Source organism: Palaemon carinicauda, chromosome 14 (assembly GCF_036898095.1).
Source record: "Palaemon carinicauda isolate YSFRI2023 chromosome 14, ASM3689809v2, whole genome shotgun sequence".
Classification (NCBI taxonomy): Eukaryota; Metazoa; Arthropoda; class Malacostraca; order Decapoda; family Palaemonidae; genus Palaemon; species Palaemon carinicauda.
The window spans coordinates 40,597,990-40,619,004 of record NC_090738.1 but is presented as its reverse complement, the minus strand read 5'-3'; the positions used below and the strand labels follow the sequence as shown (position 1 = coordinate 40,619,004).

At 36.0% G+C, this 21,015-nt stretch overlaps 1 protein-coding gene across 4 annotated transcripts in view; it reads left to right on the top strand.

Annotated features, from left to right (window-relative positions):
• Eps-15 (Epidermal growth factor receptor pathway substrate clone 15) overlaps positions 1-21,015 on the top strand; it is a 111,553-nt gene that overhangs the window by 25,125 nt on the left and 65,413 nt on the right. For 3 of the 4 annotated variants that reach the window (XM_068387018.1, XM_068387016.1, XM_068387019.1), the window contains exons 4-9: positions 3,969-4,256; positions 7,643-7,753; positions 10,534-10,707; positions 15,960-16,010; positions 19,785-19,954; positions 20,311-20,473. In XM_068387018.1, the coding sequence (XP_068243119.1) occupies positions 3,969-4,256; positions 7,643-7,753; positions 10,534-10,707; positions 15,960-16,010; positions 19,785-19,954; positions 20,311-20,473 (957 nt within the window). The remainder of the gene's footprint in view (positions 1-3,968; positions 4,257-7,642; positions 7,754-10,533; positions 10,708-15,959; positions 16,011-19,784; positions 19,955-20,310; positions 20,474-21,015) is intronic. The other variant, XM_068387017.1, reaches the window with a different exon arrangement.

Genomic DNA, 21,015 nt, shown 5'->3' with positions numbered 1-21,015 from the left:
TAATAAATTTTCAAAATTGTTTTTATGGCTAAGAAATTTACACAATAATCATCATTTTAGTTTCAATCGTTATTCTCGCCTTTCAATTATGTTTTGATAAAGCATTTCATTATTATTTTGATTTTTATTGGCCCTGAAAGTGTAATCTCACATATGAATAAAACCCTTTATGACCATAGATTGAGAAATGTCACAAAGTTCAATTAATTTTTAATATTTTTACATTTCATAATAGGGATTTGTAATAAAAGTGCATGCTGATCAAAATTGAATGTTGTCATTCCTATAAAATAGTAGGCTCACATGAATCTTTTTCCTTTGAAAAATCTTTCTTTTTGCTAAGAAGTAAACACATTATATGTATATTTTGTTTCTTCATAAATACGAGCCTTCGTCATTTAATATGAATATGACATCAGCTTAAGCTAGAATGGGCATTGAATTGTTAAGTCAGTAGTTATAATTTAAGAGTGAGGGGGGGAAGCGTCATCCACCTGTCGGTCAACGAGCCCAGCGCTATTGACATTGACCGCAGTGAGTACAATGTTTCTGTTGCCTCTCGGAATCTACCGTTGATTTTTTCTTAATCTTGTCAGTGTTTTTGAGCTGTAGTGGGAGTGAAAGAAATGTGGTTGTATCCAGTCAAGGCCTGTAAAATGTGTGCTTAAAGCCCTGTCAGAGCCGCCCTTCGAGCCCCTCAAAGACACCCTGGACAAAGAACTTATCCTAAAGACGGTCCTCCTATTAGCCCTGGCGGCGAAGAGAGTTAGTGAGTTGCACGGGCTGTCATACGAAGTCTCGCACTCAAAGGGGTGGCGAGAAGCAACTTTTAGGTTCGTGCCTAGTTTTTTAGCCAAGACTCAGAAACCATCTTGTGGGATCCTAGATTCGAGGGATTCTCAGTACCAGCGATCCCTCGTTCAGACAACCCAAAGGACTTGCTATTGTGCCCAGTCAGAGCAGTGAGGAAGTACCTGGAGACGACATCCAGGCTCCATCCAGGGATCAAGAGTTTGTTCGTTTCAACAGGACGAGTGAAGAAGCCAGTTTCCAAGAATTCGATCTCCTTCTGGCTACGACAGGTGATCAAGAGGGCCTACGACACCGCAGGAGCCCCTCTCTCAGGCAAACCTAGGCCTCATGATATTAGGGGCCTTAGTACCTCGTTAGCCTTTGAAAAGAACATGGCAGGGGGCCAAATCCTGAAGGCAGGCACTTGGTCCAGACAATCCACCTTCACGGAACACTACCCGAAGGATTGTTCGAGAAAATCTTTGGACGGTTTCGCCCTTTTTCCCGTCATTTCTGCTCTCCAGAAGATCTAAGGTTATAGCCCTGGGGAAGCCGTGGGCAGTGTTGGACCCGTCTTCCCCCACATAGGATCTTCCGTAGAGACGGGCCCTGTAGGCACCAGGACTTCGTCTCCTGAACACACTCCCGCCCCTCCCTCAGGCCCCCCACATGCCTGAACTGAGACAGTATCAACCCCCACAGATATCTCAGACTCTTGGGGAAGGGCAATGGGCCACTTCCCCGCAACGGACTTACCTCGTCCCCTACTCTGGGTAGGGAGCCTCGTTCCGAAGAGGTATCTGGAGAAACCAACGAAGAAGAAACGGCCTTCTTGGGCGATTTCTTGGCAGCTTTCTTCTTTTTAGTGCCATAGAGGACCCACTGAATCTCGGTCCAAGACTCTCACTCCGGACACATGGTTATAGGGGAGCACACTCTGCCCCTACACGACGAACACAGGGAGTGGGGATCGACTTCGGGTTTAGAAAGAAAAGCACCACAAGATTTACCGGCCATAGGCCCAGGGCAACGGCGGGGATGCTCCATCGTGCAACACTAAGACACCAAGAGACACAGGAACACAGAGGAAAGGATAGGGAATGAACACGTGGGTATCGCGTGGGAACCGCGTGGTAGACACAAAGGGTTGCACTGGGTGAAAAGAGCGCGGCGAGATGATAATCACGTCGTGATCTGAGGAGTGCAACCTGAGCAAGCATGCTCTCCGACCCCGGGTCGCCTCAGGGCGAGTATCACTCCTCCTGAGGTTAGCCCTCATAGAAAACGGGAATAGGGTAAACTACTCAGAATTCTGGTCGGTTGGGAAGAGTTCCCAGATACTCCTAAGAAAGTAGTTCGAGGTAAGTACTGTTAGGAAAAATACAAATTACTTAAAATTTGTGATGTTAGGTTTATATTGAAACCTGCTGTTGATCCTCGTCATCTTGTGTACTTTTTGCATGGGACTGAGTATTTGCAAAGAAGAAACACCAGGAGGCTGAAGAAGACCCTTCTAAGTTAACAACCACAAATTTGATGACAGAGACTGTGTGGCTCATTATTTTCTTTGCTTGGGATAGACGTGCTGTCTCCTACAAGTTCTTCTCATGCTTGGTCTCGGCAGAAATTTGTGGGGGGAAGGAGACATTCGCTTTCCCTTTGGCTTCTTCTCAGAAAGTACTGGAGGATCACCTTCTAAGCTCATCTATTGGTGGACAGACCAATGGCAACCCAAGCCTGAGTAAGTTTGACCTTCCTTAGGCATCGCTGGTGCTTCTCTGTTGGGGAAGCTGGTGGAAGTTTTGGCTGTTGCAAGGGCATTTAGGCTACCCCTGCCTTGACAACCGTGACTACTGCAACTCGTGGAGATGCTGGAGGACGTTGCACCTTTGGTTGTTGACTTGGCTACTGTTGAAGTCTGTCTGGCTTCATCCTTCAGGGGAATGATGTCATTGGGTGGGGGTGTGTGTGTGCACATGTTTTTTTTTTTTTTCAGTACCCCATAAGGGCTACTCTGATTACATTGTACTTTGTATAGCACACTGTTCACAATATCTCCTCTGTTTATGTTTCATCGTCTGCTCTGGCCTTGAGCTTCTTTTTGCTCACAATATATCCATTTTTTGGTCTCTTCCCGTGAAGCCATCCAGTTTCTTCATTGCTATCTTTATTTCAGTTTTCATTCTCATTTAAAACAAGTTCTCTCTATACAAATCAGAAATTGTTATTCAGTGGTCCTTTGAGAGTACTTTGATATGAGTAATTAAGATTTCTATGTTTTGTGATAAATCTTATTAATTCTTAATTAAGTTTTAGGTATATCTGCATTTGAGAGCAAGGAGTGTCTAGAAGTTTTTACAATGTAAGGTTCATTTAGATACCCGTAGACACTTTTGCATCCAAGTTCTATTTTGTGGTTATACTGTATGTAGGTTCTCACTGTGGAAATTGTGTCATTTTATTTTATTTTTTGATTGTAGTTACTCTATGATATTTTTTGGTTGCTCCCATATGCAAAGAAATTGTGAAATGATCATGTTTGCTGAAAGGGCACAAGTAGAACTAAGGTAAATCTAGCTGCTTTGGAACTCTATATGCTGTACTTTAGTTTGTAGGAAGTACAGTAGATCATGATCTACATATATTTTGTTTGAATGCCCTAATTTCAATCAGCGTTTTAATGATAATCTTTATGAGTATCACTTAGTAGAAAATTTACTATCAAAATATTTGTTTTATATTACTGTATAAGATTTGGCCTGCCCTTTTAAGAGTTGAGAATACAGACTCAGTGGTCTGGATAACGTATTTTACTTTTAACTGGGCTCCACAAGGCACTAGAGTTGGAAGATCCAGGCCTACATGTCTGAGAACTATGAACCGTGAAATAGATGATGAATGGAGAAGTATTGATTTAAAACTCAAGATAGAGACGACTGGCTAAATCTAACCGATGCCCTTTGCGTCTATAGGTGTAGGAGGATGTGATGTGATAATGATAATGTAAATCTATCATTTTTGAGCATAGGAATATAGTAATTTTGTTGTATTTTATTTCATAGGAGCATACTCCTTTGTCACCAACCTTTTGAGAATCTTGGAGTTTAACTTGCTATTCTCATCTATCCTATATATCCTAGAGAGGTTATCCTAATAGTTTTGTCTGTTGATTTCAGGGTGAGGGTCCTCCACATCCTCCCCCGCCTCATCCTGCCCCACCGCATCATGGCCCATCACACCCGGGCCCACCACATCCAGCCCCACCGCATCTTGGTAAAGCACATCCGGGCCCACCACATCCCGCACCACCACATCTTGGTAAAGCACATCCAGGCCCACCACATCCCGCTCCACCTGCGAGTGCTTCTGCGGGTGTGTGGACCATCACGCCCGCAGACCGTCAAAGATACGACCAAATATTCAACTCGTTGGGACCAGAGGCAAATAAACTTCATGGCAATAAGGTATTTTATAGGGGAAGATAATAGTGGAGTTTTTATTGATTTAATGTTATTGATATAATGTATTCTGAATGTTTTCTGCTGTGACCAAATTATAAAATGATCTTCATAACCAAGTAATTGTATTGTTGAAACTTCAGAGGTTCAAACATGCAAGTGTTTTTTGTTGCTGATTGCTTCAAGTCTCTTAAGGTTATCTATAGTTTATTTAAAATAGCAAAGTTTTTTTTGTAGCTGATTGCCTCAAGTTCTTTAAATTTATAGTTTACTGTATTTAAAATCATTATCGTCATAATTTTTTCTTTATTTTCTCTCTCCGTGTTCTTACATGCTATTCCTATAGGACCCCTATTGCCTGTAGAATTTGGTTTTGCAGTTTGTGTTCCTGCTGGGCTTGTAATAATAAGAAAGATAATATAGTTTTCAATAAACTTTAAAAACGTATTTTTTTTTTTTTCAATCATGAAATGAATTCTCTGTAAAGCGTAGTTGTATAACTAGAGAATGTAATGAAACCTTTCCTATACAGTATTTTGAGTAGAATTTAGGTAGAGGATCAGATACATTTTTTTTTTTTAATGTAGATGTAGTCTTGTACATTTAATCGAAAGTATTTATCTAAAATAGCTTTGAGACAGCAGACCATTTTTAAGATAAGGTTATTATCTTGGTTTAAGGTTTACTCATTTTTATTCTACATGTGAGAGCCTTTGTCCAGATCCATGGGTTCTCTCGTTGGTAAGAGAGGAATACTGGATTCCTCTTTTAAGAGTGGCAACCCCCTCCTATCTGCAGATCACATTCCATTTTCATCAACAATACTATTAAATCCTTAATTTTCAAGTTAGAGACATTACACTACTAATGGAGGAGGAAGTAATAGAAGTCTTGAATACCTCCTTAAATTTTTACTACTTAGTGTTTCTGGTCCTGTTGAAGGGTAGTTTAGAATAAGTATACTATTATCACCAAGTTTTTGATGGAGAAATTTTTTACAGTCCTGTGGGCAGGGAGGAAGGGAGATTGGACGTTTACGATGGATCTGATGGATGCCTATTTCCATGTACTCATTCATTTGCTTTCCAGAAAGTTCCTGTTTGTGGAAGGGACAAGATTGTTAATTCAAATGACTGTTTAGCCTCAAGCATTCACAGAGTGAAAGGACCTGTTTCCAGGTGGCTGTGATTTCTGGGTGTAAGTGTGTTTTCTATACCTGGACTACTGGTAGATTTTGAATTTGTCACTGGAAAAGGTTCATGATTCTCAGGCATGGTTGCTCATCATGCTACGGCATCTGGGAGTTCTGGTTAGTGTGACACAGGATTGCTCTGAGTATGGCTTGTATGAGCATAGTCACTTGTGTGTACACACAATTGGGAATAAGGTCCTGATCATTCACTTGTACGTTCTTGAGAGGAAGAGTATGCAGCACTACTTCTGTCTGATGTAAACCATGATCTGTTGTGACTGTGTTCATTAGCGTCCTCGTCTGGGTACAATCCTGAGGTTATTCTTGGCCTAAGGAGTGCATATGCATGAGAGTAAAGAACAGACCTTCACCAAGCCACATTCTGTACTTGTGAGCACCAAGGGTTGCTGATCATCAAGGAAAAAAGGATACCCAGTGTTGTTTCTTTGTTGATAGTTTGATGGTGCCAAAGATTAGCTCTAGAGATGGAATGGGACTGCTCATGGCCTATCCATTGTTATTTTTTTGGTTTTGAAATTTTGAGCCAGTAATTTTGGTTTAGAGAACATTCTTAGTGCCCTCACTTGCAGAAGGTCCTAATTGCTGTGAGGCATTTCAACTCTGACCTATTTTTAATCTGACTTAGGCCCTTGGTCTGCTCCACAGCATGAGAGTTCAGTTTTACTGATCTGAAATACTCGCTTTGCCCTTGTCAATCTAGAAGCCTTTGCCCTTACCTTTGAATATTCAAGCTTATAATATTCTGCCTCTGACCATGGCCACCATCTTATGTGATATGAACCTGATTAGGTGTTAGAGAGATGCCCAACTAGTTTGATGCAGGACCAGGCTTTTGGCCTTCTATTCCCAGCACCTGCAAGGACCTCCAGCAATTTTTTGCTTCAGAAATGGTCGGGGTTGACTCCTTTCATGGTTCAATGCCTCCTTCCAGGTGTAATCCAGGAAGAGCTTTGGTGGAGGAAGAAGGGGGTCACTAACAAAGGTTGTCTCTTGCTTTCAGTAGAGCCTACCTTTCATGTCTCTGCCTATTCATCCCCTATTGGAATTGCGTCTAGACATTCCTTCAAAGTTCCTTTGATGGCCATGGCAAAAGAGTAGAAACAATCCTGGATTCTCGCGCTAGAAATTTGGTGCAACTACTCTTCAGTTCTATCTTAGCAGCTCGTAGAGGTACCAAAAGGAAGAAGGATAATCTTGTACCCTTCTTGCCTGAACTGGTTCTTTCAGGCTGCTTTTAATTGGATTCTTTCAAGTTCCAAGAGAGGGTGAGTCTGCTTTCAGTGACCCCCAAAGACATAGTGCTTACAGTCCGTCAGTAGTCCCGTAAGATCCTCCTTCATCCCTCTGGTGGTAGACACGCGAGTGTCAGCAGTGTTTTCAGAGTCATTCCTTGCTGAGCTGGAATTTCCTCTTCGCTCTTATGTTGATCTGAGGATCATGATGGCGGAAGTCTTATCTCGCCCCCATGATTGGAAGTTTTTTTAGCACTTGCCCTTACACACTTGGGAAGACAACGCACATGTTCTTGTTCATGAGGAACTCCTGATCTGGTTATGGTGATATTAGTTCACTTCATATTTCCTCTCTACCAAGTCCTTCTTTCTCCTCCTCCTCTTGAGACACTTCAGAAGAGGGAAGATGAAACTGTAGTAGCTGGAAGATGACATCCCACAAGAAGCTCTTAGGGACTTTAGCAATATTATATAAGTTAAATTAGTGGTTTTTATGCAAGATAAATGGTTGAGTGTGATTTTAATTAATGTACAAGGATAATTTGAAATTTTTTTATATAACGGGTAATTTGGTGTGATGTTGCATAATGTTTATTGGTAATTACCCTTTAAATATCATATGTTTAGTGTAAAGCCAGTTAATTTAGTTAAAAGTTAAGGTAATTTTACTTGGTAATCGTAATAAAATCAGTCAGATTATTGTAAAAGGTTTATAGCACATATATAATCAAAGTATGATTAAATAAATACTGTATTTTAATGCTACCATAAATAGTTTGAGTTATGTGCCTCATCTTCAAAAACACTGAATGATGTAAGAAGACTGGAACTATTCAAGATACAACACAAGTAATGATTGTACTTAGTTTAAGTTTTCACAGATGTGCATCCAGTATATAAAATGAATATGTATAAATCTAAGTTTTTCACTCTTCTTCTTCTTATAGGTGAAAGGGGTAATGCTCAACTCGAAACTTCCCATGGAAATTCTGGGAAAGATTTGGGACTTGGCCGACATGGACAAAGACGGATCATTAGATCGTGTAGAGTTCTCTATTGTAAGTATCGTTTACTTTGGTATTTCACTTTGATATTTGTGTTTTAAGTTGACGTTCTTTTACAGAACTATGTACTGTTTGCTCTGGTTGGTTTTCCCTCATTGGGATTGATCCTTGTTAACCTTCAAATTCCACATATAGGTTAAAGCTTCAGGTTCCACATACAGTATAGTTTAAAGCTTCAAACTCCTCATACAGTATAAAGCATCAAATTCCATATACAGTATAAAGCTTCAAATTCCTCATACATTATAGTTTAAAGCTTCAAATTCCTCATACAGTATAGTTTAAAGCTTCAAATTTCACATACAGTATACAGGGTACTTTAAAGATTCAAATTCCATATACAGTATAAAGCTTCAAATTCCTCTTACAATATAGTTTAAAGCTTCAAATTCCTCATACAGTATAAAGCTTCAAATTCCATATACAGTACAGTATAAAGCTTCAAATTCCTCTTACAATATAGTTTAAAGCTTCAAATTCCTCATACAGTATAAAGCTTCAAATTCCATATACAGTACAAAGCTTCAAATTCCTCATACAATATAGTTTAAAGCTTCAAATTCCATATACTGTACAGTGTAAAGCTTCAAATTCCTCATACAATATAGTTTAAAGCTTCAAGTTCCACATACAGTATAATTTAAAGCTTCAAATTTCACATACAGTATACAGGGTAGTTTAAAGCTTCAAATTCCACATACAGTTTAGTTTTAAAGCTTCAAATTCCACATACAGTTTAGTTTTAAAGCTTCAAATTCCACATACAGTTTAGTTTAAAGCTTCAAATTCCACATACAGTTTAGTTTTAAAGCTTCAAATTCCACATACAGTTTAGTTTTAAAGCTTCAAATTCCACATACAGTTTAGTTTTAAAGCTTCAAATTCCACATACAGTTTAGTTTAAAGCTTCAAATTCCACATACAGTTTAGTTTAAAGCTTCAAGTTCCACATACAGTTTAGTTTAAAGCTTCAAGTTCCACATACAGTTTAGTTTTAAAGCTTCAAATTCCACATACAGTTTAGTTTAAAGCTTCAAATTCCACATACAGTTTAGTTTTAAAGCTTCAAATTCCACATACAGTTTAGTTTTAAAGCTTCAAATTCCACATACAGTTTAGTTTTAAAGCTTCAAATTCCACATACAGTTTAGTTTTAAAGCTTCAAATTCCACATACAGTTTAGTTTTAAAGCTTCAAATTCCACATACAGTTTAGTTTTAAAGCTTCAAATTCCACATACAGTTTAGTTTAAAGCTTCAAATTCCACATACAGTTTAGTTTAAAGCTTCAAATTCCACATACAGTTTAGTTTTAAAGCTTCAAATTCCACATACAGTTTAGTTTAAAGCTTCAAATTCCACATACAGTTTAGTTTTAAAGCTTCAAATTCCACATACAGTTTAGTTTTAAAGCTTCAAATTCCACATACAGTTTAGTTTTAAAGCTTCAAATTCCACATACAGTTTAGTTTAAAGCTTCAAGTTCCACATACAGTTTAGTTTAAAGCTTCAAGTTCCACATACAGTTTAGTTTTAAAGCTTCAAATTCCACATACAGTTTAGTTTAAAGCTTCAAATTCCACATACAGATTAGTTTTAAAGCTTCAAATTCCACATACAGTTTAGTTTTAAAGCTTCAAATTCCACATACAGTTTAGTTTTAAAGCTTCAAATTCCACATACAGTTTAGTTTTAAAGCTTCAAATTCCACATACAGTTTAGTTTTAAAGCTTCAAATTCCACATACAGTTTAGTTTAAAGCTTCAAATTCCACATACAGTTTAGTTTTAAAGCTTCAAATTCCACATACAGTTTAGTTTTAAAGCTTCAAATTCCACATACAGTTTAGTTTTAAAGCTTCAAGTTCCACATACAGTTTAGTTTAAAGCTTCAAGTTCCACATACAGTTTAGTTTAAAGCTTCAAGTTCCACATACAGTATACAAGGTAGTTTAAAGCTTAAAATTTCATATGCAGTATAGTTTAAAGCTTCAAATTCCACATAAAGTATAGTCTTAAGATTCAAATTCCACATACAGTATAGCCTTAAGATTCAAATTCCACATACAGTGTAGTTTAAAGCTTCAAATTCCCCATACAGAATAGTTTAAAGCTTCAAATTCCACAGAGAATATAGTTCAAAGCTTCAAATTCCTCATACAGTATTGTTTAAATCAAGTGGAATCTTGTGTTATGTGGTATACTTGATGATAAAACCAAAAGGATTCTGATAAGATATTTTGGTTTTCCATGAACTAGAGGTTATGGCAAGGTACTATACATTTGAAGTGAATCAATATTAAAAAAAAAAAAAAAGAGGAAAAAAAAAGAGGACAATTGATATATTTGAAAGAAATATATTTTTACTATTACTTTATCATCTTAGAAATTTCAAAATTTTATGAAATTATTCTTGGTATGCTTTATGAGTTGTAAATATAAATTTGGTGGCTAGCCACTGCCCGCCCAGTTCTGCAAACTAGTGGTGGCCGATTCAAAATATTCCTGATCTCAGAATGCCTGATTTAGAGGTTTGATGTTTGTTAGTTAAAAGTATAAAGCTGACGAAAATGTTAAGAAACAACGAGGGTCAAGAGTTGAAAATTAATAGTGGTTTGAGGCCTTCACTTAGCTCAAAATGCAAGTAAATGATATACATTACAATCTTAATACTGTATGGGGTGTGTTGTTTATTTTTGTCACTATTAGATACTCGACTATTTTACTCTTTTGCATTTCTATGAAAAAGGATGAACAACGATATATTATTTTACAGGCGATGCATCTAGTGTACAAGGTACTTGAAAACAACCCCATGCCTCCCTCTATTCCGCAAGAAATGCTTTCCAGCGCTCAGCGAGCTGGTGTAGCGCAAGGACCCGTCCCAGCGCCCCTTGCACCGCCAGCTCAGTTACCATCCGCGAACGCTGCCAAGCAACAAACTGGAAAGGTACTCAAATGTGAAATAGCATTTGCATAATCTTAGTGTCTTTATATAGTGTATTAGTTGTATTTCGTGTATCCAAATTGCTTTATTTCAGAATGAGAATTTTACTCTATTTAGTCTGCTGTTAAGATAAAGAGCTCTTTTCCCGTAGTGGTATATCTTTATTTTTATGTACAGTATATACAGTGTTTATCTTAAGTTTTCTTGCATGATGATGTTGCTAATTTTTTTCCCAAGGTTTTATGTTTTTAATGTAATTCTGGAACTTTTGTTTTATGAAATGGTTTAATTAGATGAATCTACCTTTTAGTCATATTGCTTATATCTATGAAGCATGAGTTTTTGACGGTTAACAACAAAGATAATTTACGTACGCTCGTACTCTCTTCTCTTTTGGATTGCCAGTGTCGAACCCCCAAACCAGTATACAGTTTTTATAATGATTTTATATAGAGGAGGAGTAATGTTCTACGTCAACAAGTCATCCCCACTTCCTGGTCCCCTTAATAACCATGAAATATGATGATTATTTTCTTATCTTCCCTACCACTAAAAGCCCATGTTTCATACATCATCATCATCATCTACGCCTATTGCCGCAATGGGCTTCAGTTAAATTTAGCCAGTCGTCTCTATCTTTAGCTTTTAATTCAATACTTCTCCATTCGTCATCTAATTCACACTGCATAGTCTTTAGCCATGTATGTCTGGGTCTTGAACATATTCATAAGTACTGAAGTCTACTGTATTCAATTAATCTAAAAAAAACAAAAAACTTGGAAGCCCAATTTCTGAAAACTGAATTTTTTTAGAAAAATTGCTACAAATATTTTGAATATTGATGGATTTTTTGTCATTCAAATTTAAAAAGATAGGGATTTTATAGCCTATAATTTGTACATTCAATTAAGGAAAACAAAAACTTTCATATGAAATATACTGTAATCATCTTTAAAAGTGACTATATTTTAAAATTATATTTATTAAGAAAATAATAATTATAAAATTTCCTATGTACAACTTTGTGTATACATTTTTTCAAATGGATTTTAAAGAGAGAAGAAATGGTTTTACAAGAAAGTAGTAGGAGTTTAAAGTTACCCCAAAATTAAATTTTTTTAATGGAGCCGTGTCACGTCCCTTAAGGTGCCTACTTGCCAGGAGGTCTCAGATCCAGTGCAGTATTCATTCTTTTCATATCCAGACCAAGTGCAAATGATTAACCTTTGTAATTGATAACCAGGTGTGTAGTGTAACACCTTTATTAACATGCATACAAGTGCAGTAGAGTAATCTGTGTTCCATAAACGCATTTGGAACCGGTAAATAAAATACTGCGCCATATGTCTTGCTTGTCAGAGGTTGGGGTTGCTCACCAGATGTAGAACATATCTTGTGCCTCTTCCTTGGGTTGGAGGTTTGACATGTGCGATCACTGGAGAAGTGCGTATATAAAGATTTTTTTGTTTCAACATTGAAAGCTCTCACTTTGCAGTTATATGCAGTGACCTTAAAGTAAGTAATAAAAGAATATGCTTTCTTATTAAAATTGTGTTTTTATTATAACTTGGAGCAAATAATTTTCATCAGCCAAGCTTTTCCAAGAACTTCTGTTTCTATATCATCTAATGGTAATTGTACAACATGACTTTCGAGCAAGATTTGAATGACTAGACCATAGGTGACAGCATTTTTCAAGGTAGTAATTTTGGGTAGGTAAAACCTTTTGACAAATGTTGGAAAATATTGTAATTTTGAATTTGTAAATATATTTTGCATATTCAGCAAGTATGATAGAGGGTGGGCAAACCAGTTGATTTTTTATTAAATGAAATATTTTACACAAATCAGTTGGTCTTATGGGACATGGCTAGTAGCTGTCAATCACAGTGAGATGATTATCTGTGATCAACGTACCTGAATCATACTTAACATTCTAATACTTAATGAAATAATACAGGTTAATGAGGGATCACTGTTTTTAGTGTTTGTCATGGCATAACTTGGTGTGTTGGAAGTTTGAGTTATTGTGAAATATGAATATTTATTATTTCCATGATTCTTATCATCAAAAGGCAAATGGCTATTAAATTGCAAGTGCCAACTCTACATAAAGAAATAACATACCTGTATTTTCTAACCAGCAACCCCATATCCATGGGAATGCTATTCTGCCACCCACCTGCCATGTACCAAGAGGCAAGTGAAAACAGAAGGCTTCTGAGCAAAAACCAACACTGGATTAAAACGTAGATCGGCAAAGTAAAACACAACACCCAACTCAGTCTTTAAAGTACAGTATGACACTTTTTGGAGAGTTTCACTCAGGGCAGGAAATGTTTTGTTTTGCTAATTTTATTAAAGGGTTGTCTTCTTTATGATAAAGGAATCTCTGTGTAGTCATCCTGAAGTCAGTATCATTTTAGATGCCCAGTATATATGTGTTTGGGCTGCACCATTTCTGAATGGGCATTGGAAGGTGTTAGTATGTTTTCTAATTTTGTAATTGAGGGAGGAGAACATTTGTTAAAAATCTCGCTTTCATTTCGCCTCCGGGTTTAGATCACCCTTAGACTCGCGTACATAGGCTTTGGAGGAGATGATGATGAAAGATGTTTCACATTTAGAAGGAAAATTTATTTTCTACAATATTAAGTTGCTGTCTGGATTCAAACAAAATCTCAGAAGTGGTGTATCAGAGGTCCAATAAGAATTTTTAGGTGCTTTGCCATGATGTCTGTTGATTATCATCCTTCAGTAACTAATAACTCTAGTATTAGAAAGATAGTGCAACATGTCTTTGAGCAGGACACTTCAAAATCAAACCATTGATCTCTAGTCTTGGGAAGTGCCATATTCTCTGTATCATGGTCTTCCACTGTCTTGGGTTAGAGTCCTCTTGTTTGTGGGTACACTCGGGCATGCTATTCTATCTTATTTCTCTTCCTCTTGTTTTGTTAAAGTTTTTATAGTTTATATAGGAAATTTATCTTAATGATGTTACTTTTCTTAAATGAGTTTATTTTTCCTTGTTTCCTTTCCTCAGTGGGTTATTTTACCTGGTGGGGCCCCTGGGCTTATAGCATCTTGCTTTTCCAACTAGGGTTGTAGCTTAGCAAGTAATAATGACAATAATAATAAGAACTTCTGTCTCAACTGTAGAGTTTCTTCCACTCTGCCTTCTGACTATGATGTGGCTCCTATCCCTGGGAATGTCTGCATCACGTTCTTTGCTATGTTTGTAAGAGAAGGATAGCAGTTCTCTTTTTTTATACCTCCTTTATCAAATTTTCCAATTCCTATACCAAGTTATATTAACAACCCAGGAAGTGAAGAGCTGTCACAAAATTGGATAATAAAGCAAGTGACATTCTTTAGAGAGATTTTAGTATCTTTATTTTTGTTTATTGTCCCAGAAGGGTCAGAAGGTTTGAGTCCAGTTTTGGAATTTTCAACACTGAACAAATTTCTAATTTTGACAAATGTTTGATGGAATCTTTGGCATTGGCCCTGTTTGCTATCAGGACAGGGGATTTAACAGATGTTTATTACTACATTTCGATTCAACTTCAGACCGAGGATGAATGGATACTACGGCTAGAGAGTTATTGGATCCTTTGACTGGACGGATAGTAATACATTGGATCCCTCTCTGGTTATGGCTCATTTTTAATTTGCCTACACATACAAATCTGGCCTATGCTGTACACATTCTCCTCTTTCCTCATACACCTGCCGACACTTGAGATAACCAAAGAATTCTTCTTGTCTCAGGGGTTAACTACTGCACTGTAATTTGTTGTAGTGGCTACTTTCCACTTGGTAAGGCTAGATGAGACTCTAGTTATGGTAAGCAGCTCTTCTATGAGAAGGACACTCCAAAATCAAACCATTGTTCTTAGGTAGTGCCATAGTGTCGGTACCATTCTCTTCCACTATCTTAAGTTAGAGTTCTTTTGCTTTAGGGTACACTTAGACACTATTCTATCTATTTAATAATTTTCTTTCCTCACTGCGCTATTTTCCCTATTGGAGCCTTTGTGCTTATAGCAACTTTCTTTTCAAAGTATGGTTATAGCTCAGCTAGTAATGATAGGGAGAATTTTTGTTTTGATAAATATTATAAAATTGAGTTCTAGGAAGTGCACCAAACAGCACAGAGTTTACTTCAAGTTAATATTTGTCAATTACTATCTGAAGGGAATTTTTGTATGAATTGTTTTCCCATATCTTATATTGACTCGACTTTGCATATTGAATGCATGCTCAACACTACCAAAATGAAAATAATGATGTCATCAGGAAACTTCCAAATCTCTTAAGTAAAATACAGTATGCCATTATTTTCTAAAGGTATTGAATGGAATAAAGATCATTATTATAATTGACAATGCTGCTCCAATATCTAACTTAGGAAAATTTGCTTATGCTTTGTTGTCCTGATGATATTTAATATCTATGCCTCCATCCTAGATTGCATTTCTTTAAAGTTAAATTAATTTTTTTTTATACAAATCCCTTACTCATATAGTAAGTGCCCTCCTTTCTGTAATTTGCATTTTAGACAGCACAAAACATGCGGTAGCAACCTATTGTGAAACTTAGGACCTTGGTTGTTCTCAAGTAATTCTTGAGGCAAGTTGCTGTCTCAAATATTGAGACCATGAATGTGACTAGAACATGAGGTTTGGTTTTTTAAAAGATAACTTTTATTCAGTTCAATATTTACCGTAATTTTTTTCTCTAATTCATCTTATGATCGTGACAAAATAAATAACCATTCTTTTGCTTTTCAGAGTACAGCTTTTCCCTTGGGTTCATAGTATGATACTTTGTATTTCAGTAGAAATTTTCATACATTCTTATATTTATTTGGATTTTATGCAGGAAAGGCTTTAGTGTAGGGGAATTTAGTTAAGATAAATTCTATTTTTGATTAGAGTGCCTTGAGTAAAGTTCAGAGTTAGAGAGTTAATTCTTTGAAAAGCCTGTACCCTGTACTTTAAATACCATATACTGTACCTTTAATAACTGTGAACTGTGTTGCATTTAGCATTTGCTGTGTATGTTATTTTTGGTGTAAAATGTTAAATTTTTTTTATGTAGATTAGGAGTAAGTGCAGTGTTTTGCATGAAAAATTAGGTGTTGCATTACAGTTCCTGCTCTCTTCAGATATGTAAGTACTAATTTTTATTTTCTTTACCAGTGTTACATGATTCTACAGACTTATGTTGCTTCCGTACCTTTTTTTTAGGACATCTTTGGTACTGGGGTTGAAGACACCGACTTAACGGCCACTGAAAAAGTTAGTTGTGATTATACTTTAACAGCACAAGCAAGGGTGAATGTCATCTGGTTTCCAAAGCAACTTTTGATGAGTATTTCTAACATATTAATGCTTTTAGTTATAACTCCTTAGGTTTTTCATGCTTTTGTACATGGCAGTGATAGTGTAGACATTTCAAAGAGTGGTGTGTATTGGGAAAAAGTGTTAGCCCTTCTACGTGAGTATATAAGGATTTTAGGTTTTATAGAAGTTGCTGAAAAGAAGGCGACTAAGAAGCTAGATGGAAATGAAGTTACTTCAAGCTGCCAACCCTGTCTTTGGTTTCATAAGTTTGGTACTGTGTGAATACTCGAAAATAGATCTTTTCGTGAACATCTCATCCTCGTTCTCACATATATCTTGTTCCTGTCAATGTCATCTATTTTGCGTAACTGTATTAATCCTCAGTTATATGAATTGAAGGAATGTTTTGAATGTTTGTAGACATATCTGTAATGATTTTCATTTCTTTCCATTATGAAATGGTTTGTTACACAAATTTGAAAATGGGAAGGAATAGTATTTTAGATTTTTTTCAAAGTAAAACCATACCTTCTGATCTGTCTTGGTTAAGTGAATGATATTTTGGTTGGGAATCCTGACAAGTATACTGTACTTTAGTTCACATCAGCATTTCTACCTATTTTGGCAATTTGTAGTAACCTGTAGTGTGTTGAGTAGCGACACTGTCTTAAAGAATTAAATGGTTGGAGTACCATTAATGTTAGTGTTGCTGAAGGTGGGCTGCTGCTTGTGGATGTTTAAGCTAGCAAGAGAGAAAAGTGTATTTTTTATTTTTTATTTTAGTTTTGGTTAAGAGAAAACTAGTACTGTAAATTTCTAATTATAAATTAAGGTCATGCTCATCATAGAATATTTCATCCAAAGATAAACTAGGAAGTTTTATCCGTCTGAAAAGCTCTTTAACGTAGGAAACTTAGTTTTTGATCACCTATCAAGCTCATATTTTTTTTTTTAGAAACTAGTATTTCTTTGTATTAGTGCTTCATAGAAATCAGCCATTGAGTTTTTTCGTTATCCCAGATATTCACTGGTCAGTATGCAAGTGTCTTGAGCTTGGTAACCTGAGTGAATGAGTCTACATCTTCCACAATTGTAATTCATTTAGCATCGCCACTTGTTTTTTTTTACTTTGCCAATCGTTCCTGCGTTTCCAATTGTTGTTCCCAAGTCTCCAATTTGTTGTGGGTGTCATGTTACCCAACAAGAAATCTTAATACAATGAAACTGGTCGTGCTGTGCTTACCTGCAATGATAAGTACTGTTAATACTGTATTATATATTCTATGCTCATCGCCAGTGTGTTGTGCGGCACAGGTCTCTCGCCCAGAAATAGATTTTTCCTTCATCAAAATACCTTATATATTCTATTCTCATCGCCAATGTGTTGTGGGTGTAATGTAATTTCTCCTATTTGTCTATTGGGGCGTAACGAATACTCTTTTGTTGTGACAATAACAGAATGTTTTGAAAGAGGTAATTTAATTTTTCTATTATTGTAAATGTCTATTCGGTTTTCTTAGTGAGCATTATCTCAACTGTTCCTTCTGTTTTCAAATTAGTGTAACATGTTTTGAGTCTGTACAGTATTGGTAATTGTTGATGGGTGCTTTGTGCTTTAGAGACTAGAGTTAATTTTTGAAATTATCATTTATCAACCTTTTTGTTATATGCGCTTAATAATCATTTAGTAATTGAGACCACATTAAAATATGTACACAGTATTTTTGGAATTAGTAGCCTTAGAGTTTGAATCTTTATATTGTTAGCCTTGAAAACATGTTTTTATTGTTTGTTTTCAGCTCTTAATTATACCCTGAATGATATAGTTTTCCATATTGCTGTTAGCGAAGAAGAAATAGCCAGGATATAGATGACTATCAGGGTAATAAGTCACTTTATATTCTTAGAGTCAATTTTAGGAGGTGATATTCTCAACAGCAGTATTATTATCATTACTAGCTAAACAACAACCCTATTTGGGAAAAGCAGTTTCTGCTGTATAAGCCCAAGGGCTCCAACATGGAAAATCTTTTTTTCCCATTGGGGAAATGATATAAATTACATGAGAAATAATGAATAATTAATATATGATATTTCAAGACCAGTAACAACATTAAAATAGATCTATCATATGTAAATTGAAGAGAGACTTATGTTAGCCTGTTCCAACATTTTTAAAAGTCAGGTGCACTACGATTATCTGTTGTAATAAATTCTGCCTATTTTTTGAGGGTGGCAGTGCTTCAAACATATAAGTTAACCAGAGGGTTATCATAGGTAATTGAGGAGTTTAACAATTGTTCAAGGGAATGCTTCTCTTTAAGACAAAAAGGTTAGAAATTGAGGTTGTTTGGACCCCTTTATCCCTTTGAGTGCCATATGTAATTTATGTCTGGTGAGAACTACTCCCTTTGCCGCCAAATGATTTAATTTACGTCTAGTAATTATCATGTTTTGTCATCGTATTTATGTATATGAGAGTTTTGCAAAATATATAATATATGTCAGTGAAAGGAAATTTAATAGCTGTTGTAAAGTCCTATATTGTATAGTTTTTGTTCAAAAGTGAGTTGAGTAAAATAAAAACCAAATGCGTACAGTTTGAGGGCCATACTATTTTGTGATGTAGGTGCTCAGTTGGTCAAGAGGTGAACACTTAGTTGGGAAAATAGTAGGTGTCGAATTAGTACTTTGAAGCCTGACAGAAGAGCGTAGAAAATCATGAAAAGATATACAGTTGAAAAAGCACATGAGAAGACATATTGGTAGTGCACCTGTTGTTATGGATCAGAGAACTTCTTTCAACTTAAAATGTACCGTAAAGATTTTTCATATGGATAATATGGAGATTATTTCCTGTGTAAGCATTAGATAGAACCGGGCATTGATTACGTGGTTGAACGGATTAAATAGGCTAGATATTTTAAATCATATTTGGTTTATTACTGTTCGATCAAGGTTTGGTTTAGTTTTCCCATAATTGAAAGGAAGGAATTATTATTACTAATTCAAAGATTACTTTGCTTTATTTGCAAAGCTTAGGGAAATCAATCAGAAACAGATTGAGAATATGTCTTATGTTGTACAGTTATGTCCATCATTGTTATAGTTTACAGATCGATATTAATACAGAAATATAGTTCACTCATTAAGATGTAACACAGTGAAATATTCAGCTATCTAATAATGACAGTAATATTATTCAGTAATGCTAATCATGATAGGTACTAGAACTTCTAATTGTCTTCCTATAAATCTTGGAAATAGATGTTTTCAAATGCATATTTGTTCGTGTACCTTTGAGAATGTTTAGCTAGTGATGTTGCAGTTTTACTAAAAAAGGTGAAGTAAGAAATAGAATGAACTCTACTTCAGGTGCTTTGGAACAGATTGGCTTGGAACCCCCAAAACCATTTTCTTCTGAAATTGCACTTTTGCTGTACTGTATCTGATTCATTTTTTCTTTTATATATACTTCTTTGAGTTTTGCTTTTTTAATTCTTCACCTAATGGGTATCTTTTGATTTGCTTTTTATTTGATTTTAATATTTGCTTTTAATTTATTTACGCACCTTTCTTACTAATTCTAAAGTTAAACTAATTTCAAAAGGTTTGTTAATTTCATGGTATGATGGTCAGGTTCTCATAATCATGTTCTCAACACAGTATTGGGTAAGTTTTATTATTTCAAGCCAATAAATTGTTTTTTTTTTCCCTTCTTTTCTCCAGCCTTCAGGTCCACCTCCAGCGCCGTGGGTGATAAGTGCAGCGGAAAAGGCTAGATATGACGTCATGTTCCATAATGCTGACATTGATAAAGACGGCTATGTCAGTGGTCAAGAGATAAAGGGAGTCTTCCTACAGTCTGGCCTGCCTCAGATGGTTCTTGCACACATATGGTTGGTATTGCATGATGGAGCATTGAAAAACTGTATATTGAATATAACATTTGAGAAAAAGGAATTACTTATGACGTATGTGGTTTGAGCTGATGATTTAAAGTGTGAAGTATATCAGAGTTGGTTAACATCATAATACTGCATGTTCATTAAAGATAAGTTTAAAATATATTTTGACTTTTTCTGGGAGGGTGAAAAATGATAACAGTAGTTGAAGAAACCAAAGCAGTATAGATGAGAAATACATATGAAAAAGTATGTTAAGTAATACTGTACCGTAGTTTGATCACTACCAGTCTGATTGTCGTGAGAAATAATTTAAATTTAGGTTACATTGTGATGACATTGTCTTTCAGGAACCTCTGCGATATAAAGCAGACAGGGAAGTTGACGTCGGAGCAGTTTGCCTTGGCGATGTGGTTAATTCAGCAGAAGCTGGCTGGCACCGATCCTCCTGCAGCCTTGACGCCGGAAATGATTCCGCCAACGATGCGACCGAAGCCCTCTTCAGAGTCTGCGGTAAGTTGTGCGAGAAGGAAAGTTTTATTTTAATAAAGGTGAATGGAATAAGATAGTTGGCTGCATGTTTATAGGTGTCTCACTAATAGAAATTAGTATATGAAGTCATTTTCTTTGCCAATGGAAACATCAAATAGTTTTAGGTAAAATGTTTTTGCAGTTAGGTGTTTTTGAGTAACACAAGAACCAGCTCATTTAATTCAATTGATCATTGTACTTCCAGCCCACAATATAGCTGTTACAACTCGAGCGTTAGTTTGGCAATGCAGTTAATGGGAAATGTCATATTTAATTTACTAGAGTTAAAATGCAGAAGATTTTGAAGTTTGCAACGTTAACTTGAAATGTAAAATCCATGGGTGTGTAATCACAATACTACTAGATGGTGGTCAGACAACCTCTTTAAACCAGAAACAGAAGGGTTTATTATTTGTAAAAACGATGAATTTTGAGCTAATGTAAATGTGCTTGTATTGAAAAAATTGAATTTGTCTCAAAAGAATTCCATGCTTTTAAACTTCTAAAGTTTTGAAATAGATGTA